This window comes from Telopea speciosissima, chromosome 3, assembly GCF_018873765.1.
Source record: "Telopea speciosissima isolate NSW1024214 ecotype Mountain lineage chromosome 3, Tspe_v1, whole genome shotgun sequence".
Classification (NCBI taxonomy): Eukaryota; Viridiplantae; Streptophyta; class Magnoliopsida; order Proteales; family Proteaceae; genus Telopea; species Telopea speciosissima.
The window spans coordinates 69,984,908-69,996,516 of record NC_057918.1 but is presented as its reverse complement, the minus strand read 5'-3'; the positions used below and the strand labels follow the sequence as shown (position 1 = coordinate 69,996,516).

Sequence of the window (11,609 nt, the reverse complement as noted above, 5' to 3'; positions counted from 1 at the left end):
CCAAAATGCACCCTTATTTTTAAAGGTGTTAAACAGTTATCTTTCGGTGCAAGTTTTATTTAGGTAAAACCATTTATAAACGGTTTCAGTTTAATCGGCTTTAAACGATTTTATAAGTTTTTTTTTTGAAATTCAAAGAGCTACTTTCCATTACATTACATTACAAGTTTTTATTTTTTATTGAAATGAAAATATGCATTGAATTCTTATATGTTTTCTTTAAATAATTATTTATTTATACTATATATATTTATTATTACCATTAATGCTTAATTATGAACCATGCCATATTTGTTTCAGTTTAAAGTTTAACTGGATTTTTAAACGGTTTATCATCAATTTAAAAGGTCTCAGTTTTAAAAAACAAAATTGAATCATGTGTTAAACGGTTTGAAGATTTGATTTTGTTAGACGGTTTTGGTATAATTTTTCTTTGGTAAATTTTACTTCGTAAATTTAAAAGTTTATATGTTAAAATATTTTTTAAAGCTTTTTTCCTTTAATAAAAAAACAACATTGGGTACTTTTTAACATGTAAAATTTTAAAGTCAAATTTTTTGAAGTGAAAATTTTCAAGTAAAATTTTACGCCGAAACAAGTAGGGCGTAAAACGAAAATCCTAAAATTTTAAAAATAAAAAAAACCTGCCGCTCGAATCAATGTTTTTTTTCCTTTGTTTCTTCATTCTCGTTTTATTTAAAATTGGCTCGGTTAACTTATTTTGAATTACGATCTCAACTCTCATTCAAACGTTGGGTTGCCTTTCTTGTTTCGCTCGAGTTGCAGGCTCGATTAATATTAACAAAGAAACCAACACGAACCCAAGAGAATGAGCGATCTGGTATCAGGAACCGATCCACCCGCAGCGGAATTGAAGAGCGGTTTCGATGCTGCTCGAATTGCAGAAGTAAAAGCTTGGCTCGCTTCTCAATTCGATGCAGCAGGCAAAGAGGTGCCTGAGTTCGAATACACGCCTCGAAGCGTTGCTCATTTGCATAACATCGCCACTATCTCGCAGGCCAAGAGCCAGGCTTCTGGTATTGTTGCTTCCGATCTCCGCCAGAAAGCTGCGGAGTACCGGTCCCAAGGTTGGTTAGGTTTTCTTTCTTTCTACGCATACATAGAGAGAAACAAGTTTGATCTTTTGCTTTTTCCATTTGAATTTACAATGAATTTTGTTAAAAGTTTCTATAATTGCAGCTGCAAGAATCAGAGAGATACTGGAGCATGCAGGTATGGCGCAAGAAAGCTTACCCTCCAACGTCATTTCATCGGCACAGGTTCTCGCAAATGTGGCCAATCTGTTGAATATAAGAGATACTGAGATGAGTAGGTGGGTCTCTCTTTCTCTTTCGCCCCCCTCCCATTTTTTATGATCTGATGATCTTATCTGAAAAATGGTTTTAGTTTTCTAGTTGCAATGGGGGATATCTCTTTGAGGAAGACTGGAGTGGAGGAGAAGAGGGCTAAAGTACAGAAGGAGTCTAGAGTGCTTCTTGACTATACCCGGAAGGCAATTGCTAGGCTTACATACTTGAAAAGGTAGTTTCATACATAGATGATAGAACAACTTCTTTTTTTTTTGGTTGGGGGGTGTTGCGTGCAGGTTCAATATTGGATAATTAATATTAAACCTCGAGTGTTATTTGAAGAAACAGCTGAACTGTTTGGAAAAACTTTTTTTTTTTTTTTTTTTTCTCTCTTTTGCTTGTAGGACCCTTGCACAACTGGAAGACGATGTACCTGCTTGTGAGGAACAAATGCATCACTGGAAGACAAATTTGAAACTTATGATCAAGAAAGAGCAACAGTATTTGCAGCAATATTCTAATTATAAGGTACCACTATGGTGATCTTTTGTTTGTTCTTCATTGTGGTCTTTGTCTCCTTGGTGATGTAGAGTTTGGGAAAAAGGGTTTCAACATATTTGAGCTTGGCAACTTTTGCCACTGAAGTTAAGGTGAATTGAAAAGAACTTGCCATAACTTGATCAAGTTGACTCATTCTGTAGATAAGTAGATTTATTTAATCAAGCAAGCGTATTTGTTTTTTATCTTAATAAATAGGCAGTGGTCCATTTACCAAACCTTATTGAAAAGTGAACTGCTGTATGAATCAAATGACCATGATATCTTAGCCACTTCTCTACATAATGTTTGTAAGGTTACATGATTCACATTTAAGAATGGGCTTCCCTCATTGATGGTAACCTTGAGAATGGAGAGAGGAGAAGGAGAGTCTGGCTGCTTTAAGGATGGGAAGAAAGCAAAGCAACATTAGAGGATTGAACCAAAGAGATGCAGACCGGTCTAGAAAGATTTAGATTTTTTCCATGAGACACTAGCATAGTGAGAGTGAATTGTTGAAGGAGAAAAATGAAGAGCAGCATAAGGAAAAAAATGGGGAGGGGAAAAGTACTACATGTGGAATTGTATGAGTGAATACATTTTTTTAAGAGGATTTCTCCATGTTCAGAAGGGAGGGTGATGCAGATTCTAGCCAGAAGAAGAGAAAGAAGAAGAACCAAGGTGGTTCGAATCAGCCCAGCTTGGACCAGTTCGAACCAGCCAAGGAGACCAGCTCGAGCCAGCCAGCTGGAATTCTAGAAGGGGCCTTTGTGGGCCACGATTTTGACAGAAGATCTGGTCTTTGACCAGTCCCTGACCAGTCCCTTCCCCAACTGCTTAGTTGCTTTCCTTTGCTTCTATTTTAGTGACCTTCCTTGTTTTGTTTTAGTAGGCTGGATTATAAAGCCTTAGTAGCTTCTAATTTTTAGTACCTTCTTAATTAGGATTTAGTAGTTTCTATTTTCCTTACTTTCTACTTTTATTGCAAGCTTGCCTAAGCTATTAATAGGCCTTTTATTGTAAGGAAGGAACACAATTTTGAGAATAAAAAATTGATGGCCAAGCTTGCCATCGAATTATGGGAAAAATTCCATGTTTCAACAGCTGGGGTAGCTGTGGGTGAGAGACCTAGGCTGAGAGAGCCATTCCCCTACCCTCTTCTCTTCTATCTTCTTCTCCTATCTGCTCTCTGTTCTGCTCGATCTGCTTTAGCACTGCTGCTACTAATCTGTGACTGCAACAACTTCTGCAATCGATTCCTGCTGAAGTCTAGAAGTTGTTCTCCAATCAAGTTCTCAACTGCTGCTGCTGTTCATCATCAAAAGAAGGATCCAAGTACACCTCTACAGATCTGTGGGTACCCTACTTCCTACAACAATCGAACCTGGTCTTCTCTGGAGGCTAAGCCCTGTTCCAGCAGAGCTTTGGAGCATAGAACCACATCAACTTACACCGCACTCGATCCATTGTTACCGGCCATTCAATCGGCTGGATTGTTCCACAGCTTTAACCTTCTATTTTCGTTCTCATCTCATATCTCCACTTCTGTCCATCAGAATTACACCAAACTAGCAGCAAGACATCACTCCTTCATGGCCTCCACTCGATCCTCATTGGAGCCCAAACAAAGTGCTGGTTTGTGAGATAACACTTAACCTTCTATTCTGGTGTTGCTGCCATATCTCTCAATCTTACCATCAGAATTGAATGTAACTTTCTGCATAGTTTCTCCTCTATGCAAACACCACTCGACCCGAGTGTGGTTTCATTCTATTGAATGGTTCGATTTCTACACACTGGTTCGTACTTTATATTTTTGTGACCTATTGAGAACTTGTGATCTGAGCATCCTATTTTGTTCCTGTTTGGAGGGTTTGCTGAATACCCTTGGACCTTCACTTGACCTTGCTATCAGCTCTATTGAGGGGATGAATTTTGGATAACAACCTAGGCCTTACATCTGAGTTTCAGCCCTTGCTTAAACCCTTCTGTTGGGGTTATTTTAGTTGACCGATGTGAATTATTGTGGATTTATTTGGGGCTAAATTAACCCTAATTTAGGCTTACATTAAGGGGGCAGCAGCATGAGGGAACTCATCATAATTCATCATTGACTACCTTCAGAAATGGCAATGGATTCACCTTGAGCCCTTTCACTGATACCCCCAAAAGACCCAAACAACCCGTCTTCAGAATTACCTGCAATTACTGAACACAACAGAGAATAAAGCCACCACAAGGATTCCTTCGATCTCAGGAAATACAGAACAACTCTTGCTGATAAGGGAGCTGATGGTTGGGGTCAATGATTAATGACAGTGGTGATGTTTCTAGTGATTTGCTCATCACCATTTTGTTTTGATAAGCAGTTGCAGAGAATGAACTGCTATTCCTGGTCTATCCATACTTTAAAGAGTGTGTTTTGAAGTTATAAGTGTTAAAGACTACTCACGATAGGGGGAGTGTCCCTATCATGGTGTAGTTGTGAGTCCTTAGTTTAGTTTATATTTTAGTCTTAGAGGTGTATTAGACTTCATCTTAGATTCCTATCACAAATAGGAGTCTAGAATTATGTAATCTGATGAGTATATATAAAGATATTGGGGGGGGGGGGGGAACTGCTAGTATGGACAATTGCCCTCTAGTCAGTCCTCCTCTCTCCCCCATCTCTTCTCTTCTTCTTCAGATTCTATTAGTATTATATTTTGTTACAATAAGGAAAACCCAACTGTGTATGAGAGAGGGAAATAGGGCCGAGAGAGTTCTACCAAAAATAAAGTGTACTGGGAGAGAGATGTGTTTAGGGATTCTTGTCCATTAATGTCATAGAGAGGAGGAGAGGAGGAGAGGATAATCTGTTTTTTTATCTGTTGAGAGATACAAAGCGGGTCCGGGGAACAGGGAAACACTGGGGCAGGTGCATTTGAAACTGTGTACCTCAGTGAATGTCAGTTCTGCAAGGATGACAAAGTGGCTTTATGAGAAAGGGACGGGAGGAAGGAGAGGAGAGTACACATGACATGATGCCATTGGAAAGAAATCTGAATTGGTAGCTTCTGGTGGAATATTATTTGTAATATATACTTCCTTTTTCGACCTCTAATGGTGTATAATACCTCAGACAGACCTATTTAACGTTGTAGGAGTAATAGAGGCTTTTTTTTTTTGGGGGGGGGGGGGGGAGGGGTGAATAAAAATATATATTACCAAAGAGAGAACCCCAAGAGGGGATACAAAGAAAGGAACAAAGAGCTCCGAAAATAGACAAAACAACAAAAATACAACCCTTAAAGGGTGAAAGTCCAAGAAGTTACAATGTGTCTATTTCTAGGAGTATCAATAAAATTAAGTGGGACTGCTGACAGTCTGCTTTTGATGTCGAAGGAGATGGAATCCCAAGTCTGGTGTAGAGGCTTTTTGGGGGGGGGGGGGGGAGGGGTGAATAAAAAAAAAAAAAAATAAAAAAATAAAAAAAAAAAATAAAAAATATATATATATATATATATATATATTTTGGTAAATGAATATATTACCGAACCCCGAGAGGGGGAAAGGAAAGGGGAACCAATGTACAAGAAAAGAGAAGAAAAGAAGCAGAAAGAGAGGGGGGGGGGGAGGCGGCCAGCCAGCCTACGCAGAGGAGGGAGGCCGCAGAAAGGCAATATCAAGGCCCCAAAGAATCAAAATATGTCTGTTTCTGAAGTTGTCCTTGCAATGTCGCTGCCGGATACAGCTAAGCTTGGAAGAAACATCGGAGGAGATGGCTTTCCAAATCGTATCGAAAGATCTAGATTTGGAAGTCCATCTCCTAATATTTCTCTCCAACCAGATATGGTGAACTGCAGCGCTAAAAACAAGCTTCCCAATAATGTCACAAATAGAGTTCCCTGGGAAATTCTTGAGCAACCAAAGCCATTCACGGTCAAAGCTCCTAACTCTTCTAGTCCGCGGCCAGATGGAAGACAAGGCCTTGTTCCAGATGGTGGAGGTGAAGGGGCATTTGAAGAAGAGGTGAGAGGTGTCTTCTTGGCCAATCCAGCAAAGGTTACAGGCGGGGGAAGCTAGGATGGTGCGGTAGATGAGGAAAGCTTGGGTAGGCAGGCAATGTCTGAGGGTTCTCCAAACAGTGAGGCTGTAGCGGGGAATGTGGCCCTTGAACCAGACTAGGTTGTGCCAGGGAACAGGAGGGCTAGGGTCCCTAGAGAGGTTCCAAGCAGAAGAACAGCTGAAGATACCTTTCGGTGAGGGTAGCCAGTTAACCCGGTCCGCATGATGGGGAGTGTTGGGCTGGATGGGGTCAGAGTTGCCCAGATCTGAGTGATGATGGATGGATTAAGGTTAGGAGGGGGAGACCAGCGGCCGTCAGAAATGAGGGCGGAGACATTGCATCCTTAGGGAGGCCAGAGGAATAGATTGCTCTGGGACCAAGCAAGTTGTAGAGGATCCCAAGAGGGTGCCAAGGGTCAAGCCAGAGGGAAGTGGAGGTGCCATCCGCAATGGAGCAAGAGATGCCCTGGAGAGTAAGGGGGCGGAGGGAGAGGATCTTCCGCCCAGATCCAAGAGGAGTCAGTCGGGGTTTTGACCGTCCAAATGGAGTCAGACTTGAGGAGGTAGGATTGGACCCAGGTGACCCAGATAGAGTCGTGGTGGGAAGTGATTTTCCACAGAAGCTTGAGAATGCCTGCCTTGTTAGAGTCACAGATGCGGCGGAGGCCCAGACCACCCTCCGATTTGGGGAGACAAATGGACTTCCAGCTAGTCGGGTGGAGAAATCTGGTGGTATCTTTTCCTTTCCAAAGGAAGGCACATAGTAGGTGTTCAATGGCCTTGATGGTGGAATTAGGGATGTTGAATATACCGGTCCAGTAGATGTAAGAGGCTTGGAGGACCAAGCGAATGCATTTGAGTCTTCCAGCATAGGAGAGGAGCTTGCGAATGTTATCGAGCATAGGAGTGCAATGGTGGCTAGAGAGCCTGGTAGTGATCAGGGGAAGGCCTAGGTAGGTGACAGGAATGGAGCCAATAGTGAAGCCAGTGAACTGACGAAGAGCCTCTTTGGAAGAATTCGGGATACCAGAGAGGAAAATTTTGGACTTGAGAAGGTTGACACAAGCCCGGAGAGAGACTCAAAGAGATGAAGAGAGTCCATGATGGCAGAGATAGAGGAGTGGGAGGCCTTGGAGAAGATCATCAGGTTGTCTGCAAAGGCCAGATGGGAGAGATTGATGTGTTTACATTTAGGGAGGGGAGAAATGAGGTGGAGGTCTGTCTTAGCTTGGAGGCTTCTAGACAGGACTTCTAAGGCAAGGGAGAAGAGGAAAAGAGAGAGAGGGCAGCCTTGGCGAATGCCAACCTTGGAGCGGAAGAAGCCTGCAAGGGTGCCATTGACTAGCACAGAGGAGGGGGAAGAGATGCATGCATGGATCCAACGAACAAAGACAGGGGGGAAACCCATGAGGGAGAGAACATCACAAATGAAGTCCCAACGGATCGAGTCAAAGGCTTTGTGGAGATCAATTTTCAGAAGGGCCGCGGGGGAGTGAGATTTGACATCAAAACCATGAACAATCTCAGAGCAGAGAATAATATTGGCCGCAATACTTCGGCCAGAGATGAAGGCCGATTGGTTGGGACTAACAAGGGAGGGGATGACAAGCTTGATTCGGTTGGCGAGAATCTTAGCAATGAATTTGTAGATGAGGTTGCAAAGGGAGATGGGCCGAAAATCGGACAGGGAAGAAGCCCCATCTTTTTTGGGGATGAGGCAAATGAAGGTCTGGTTGATCTGAGGAAGCTGACCCGGCTTGAAGAAGAAACTGCGGATAGCTTTGAACACCTCACCTTTGATGGAGTCCCAGCGGCTTAGAAAGAACCCCATGCTGAAGCCATCTGGGCCAGGGGCTTTGTTGGCCTTGTGGGAGAGGATAGCCAAAGAGATTTCCTCATCGGAGGGAATGGCGATGAGGGAATCGGAGAGGGAAGAGGGGATGAATTTATCAATGAGCCCTAGCGGGATAGGGGTAGGGGGGAGGGAGGGGTTGAAGAGAGAGGAGAAGAAGGACGAGGCGGCCTCTTTAATAGCAGGGGGGAAGTGAGGGAGGATCCATCAACGGCGGTAAGCTGGGTGATGGAGTTAGAGTTCTGCCTGGCTTTAAGAGAGCGATGGAAATAGGCAGAATTCGAATCTCCAAGTTCAAGCCACTTGGAGCGGGATTTCTGACGCAGGAAGCTCTCCTCGAGCAGGGAGAGGGAAGAAAGCTCTTCGGAGAGACGCTTTTCATCAGCGGTAAAGCCCGGGTTGAGAGGATCGGACTGAAGCTTAAATTGGACCATTGAAAGATTTGACCGACAAGAAGAAAGCCTTGAAGGGATATTACCGAAGGTGGAGAGATTCCAACGGCGGAGGGCCGCTTTGGCATTGCGAAGCTTTCTAGCTAGGGCAATCAGGGGCTGCGAAGGGGCCGAGACCGGGATGCACCAGGCTTTCACGATAGTGTCGTGAAAGAGGGGGTGAGAAGTCCACATGTCAAAGAATTTGAAAGGCTTGGGACCAAAGGAGGAGTAAGGTTGGATGTGGATGAGACAGGGGCAATGGTCAGAGAGACCCTGGAGAAGAAAAGAGGCGTGGGAGAGGGGAAAGGAGGAGAGCCAAGCTTCATTGACAAGGAAACGGTCAAGTTTACAAGCGATACGGTCCGGACCGACACGACGGTTATGCCAAGAGGGGATACCAAAGAGAGGATACAAAGAGAGAACCCCAGGAGGGGATACAAAGAAAGGAACAAAGAGCTCCGAAAATAGACAAAACAACAAAAATACAACCCTTAAAGGGTGAAATTCCAAGAAGTTACAATGTGTCTATTTCTAGGAGTATCAATAAAATTAGGGTAAAGTACACGTACCCCCCTATAATGCACCCAATATTCCTCGTACCCCCCTAAGCGGCTCAATATTCCACGTACCACCCTTCAATATTCCACATAGTGCGCATGAAAGCTAACCAGATGCTTCGTGACTCGTCATTATCATCTCGGTGTTCCCAAATGTCCACAGTTCCAGTGCATTGGATAGAAAAGGTAGGGTCATAAATGACCAGGTGATGGGGTAATGGAGGGGTGACCTGGGTAGGGTGGATATGAGCAACGGGCCGGTGGAAGATGATGGTGACATAGTACTGATCTGTTGGAAGATCTGAGAGAGTACTAATCCATTGGGAAATAGGGGCGAATAATTGGAGGAATTTGGCAAAGTGGGAAGGAACATTTGGCCGGATAAACCTATGGGATTGAGATCTGGAGGGAAGTGGGTAGATGGCTGTGGTTTGCTTGAGATAATGGAGAAGGGCATGAGTGGAAAAACACATGGCAATCTTATGGACAACAAGAAGATGCCAAAAGAAGACCACGTGTTCCTTGGCAAAGTTGTAGTAGTATGTCATGGAGAAAAGAGTAATGAAGGGGAAGTCTGGGTGGCAAGCTTGCCAATCATATAGGAGTCCATGACAGGCTACAAAAACTTTAAGCATGTTTATGTAAGCTAGGGTACTGTAGGAGGTTAAGGTTCGTCCTGAAATATCACAATAAATTTCAGGGGGAAGGGAAGGAAGTAGTGAGGTAAGATCATCTGGGTCATCTGGAGGCGGATGAGATGGTCCGGGGTCTGGTGGAGGTTGGGATGGTCCCGGGTCTGCGGGCCAGAAGGGCATGCAGAGAATAGGAATAACAGGTGAAATTGGTGTCTTGGACCTGGATAAAAAGTTTGCTAACACATTATTTTTTCCTTTAATGTGTTTGACTGTGAAAGACCATTGGGAAAACCATCGAGCCCATCGGAGGAGTTGTGGTTCAGGGAGAACCTTCTGCCTGAATTGTAACATCTTTGGAAAGGCAGACATATCCATCTTAACCTGGAAAGTATGGCCGATGAGATAAAACTGGAATTTTTCAATTCCTCTTCTGACTGCCAAAATTTCTTTGAAGGTAGAGTGATAGTGTTGTTCAGATGGTTTGAATTGTGCACTCCGATATCCACAGATTTTTCTTTGACCTTGGACTTTTTCGAGAAGGATAGCTGCCCATTGTTCATCACTGGCATCAGTTTGAAGGATGCGAGTGCCATGAGTGGGGATATGAAGAGTGGGGAGGGTGGCAGCAATCTTCTTGAGGGCTTGAAGTGCTTGAGTATGAGCTGCTGACCATGGTGGGGGATTCTTCCGTAGAAGTTTGTACAGAGGGCCTGTATGAGTTGTCTGATGAGGGATGAATTCTGCCATATAATTTACAATGCCGAGAAACTGTTGGAGCTGTGTAGTAGTGAGAGGGCCATCAGAAAACTGGAGAAGAGACTTGCCAATGTGAGGTTGGAGCTGATATTGACATTATGAATTGTAACGCCCAAAAAATCTATTGTGGAAACTCCAATTTCCATTTTCTTGGAGGAAAGCATGATACCATATTGCATTGTGATGTCAAGGAATCTGGACAGTAGCTTTTGATGATCTGTAACATCCTTGGAGAAAAGTAGGATGTCGTCTATATAGATGAGAGCCTGCTGATGAATGGGAGCATATATGTTCATCATTGCTTTCTGGAACAGCGAAGGGGCGACCTTGAGACCAAAGGGCATAACAGTCCATTGAAAATGAGAGCCAGGGATGCAAAAACCAGTTTTGGATCTATCATCCAGGTGGATTCCAAGTTGCCAAAATCCAGCTTTGAGGTCAAACTTACTGAAAATGGTTGCTTCAGAGAGTTGGAGCATGAGGGCTGGTCTGGTAGGCAAGGGAAATTTGTCATCTGCCAGAAAAATATTGAGAGGCTGATAGTTGATGACCAATCTGAGTTTGCCACGTGTTTGCTCTGCACGTTTGTTGACGTAAAATGCTTCACACGCCCATGCAGAAGAGGTGGGTTCAAGAAGACCTTGGTCTTGAAGGAGGGTGACTTCTTCTTGGGCAAGGGCCAAGTGGTTAGGATTCATGCCAGAATGACTAGCCTTGGTTGGGTTGACATCTTCATTCTTTTTGAAGGGCAATCTGATGAAGTATTTTGAGTTCTTCCAGAGAGGATGATTACATTCGATGAGAAAATCTGTATGAGAATCTGCACAGCATTGAGAGATGAGTTTCTGCTTGATGTCATCAAGAGGGATGGTAAGGGAGAGAAGAGTAGGAGTAGTTGTCCATGGTAAAGTGTACTTCTTGTAAGTGAGACCATGGGAACTCCATTGAAGGCCTGGGAACTTGGTTAAGAGGTCAAAACCAATAAGGGCATCTCTGCCTGGTAAGGAGGATCCTAAAACTCTATGGCTGACTATAAGCAGAGGGAAAATCTTAAATTTTACAGGGTCTTTGGAAATCAAGTCGACGGAAAAGGTTTTTCCATCTGCTGCAGTGAAGTATTGCTTATGAGGTTTCCAACAACAGGGGGGTAAGATATGGGGAGCAAGTATGGTCATAGTGGCACCTGTGTCAAAATAACCAATGATCTTGATCGGGGGGTCCCATGTAGTGGGGTAGACTGAAAGTGGGGCTAATGGGAGGGTAAGCTTTGGGGATGATGCGTATAGGGGTGGAGATGGGGAACAGAGGGGGTAGACGGGTTCTAATCCGTTGGACTCGGTATACATATCAGACTCAGTGTCCGAGTCAAGAGCTTCTATTGCGAACAGAAGATCTGCTGAGAATTCGTCGTCGATGGAATATAACGATTCGATGTCAGCATCTGGATCATCTGCAGTGTCATGGGGAGTGAGCATATGCAT

At 43.7% G+C, this 11,609-nt stretch overlaps 1 protein-coding gene across 2 annotated transcripts in view; it reads left to right on the top strand.

The window, feature by feature from the left end:
- The first annotated feature begins 726 nt into the window (after positions 1–726).
- Positions 727–11,609, top strand: part of LOC122653665 (AUGMIN subunit 1) — a 49,172-nt gene continuing 38,289 nt past the window's right edge. For both annotated transcript variants that reach the window (XR_006331839.1, XM_043847583.1), the window contains exons 1-4: positions 727–1,088; positions 1,201–1,333; positions 1,408–1,542; positions 1,715–1,838. Coding sequence is in view for 1 of the 2 variants with exons in the window: in XM_043847583.1 (XP_043703518.1) it covers positions 830–1,088; positions 1,201–1,333; positions 1,408–1,542; positions 1,715–1,838 (651 nt within the window). In the remaining variant the exon portion in view is untranslated. The remainder of the gene's footprint in view (positions 1,089–1,200; positions 1,334–1,407; positions 1,543–1,714; positions 1,839–11,609) is intronic.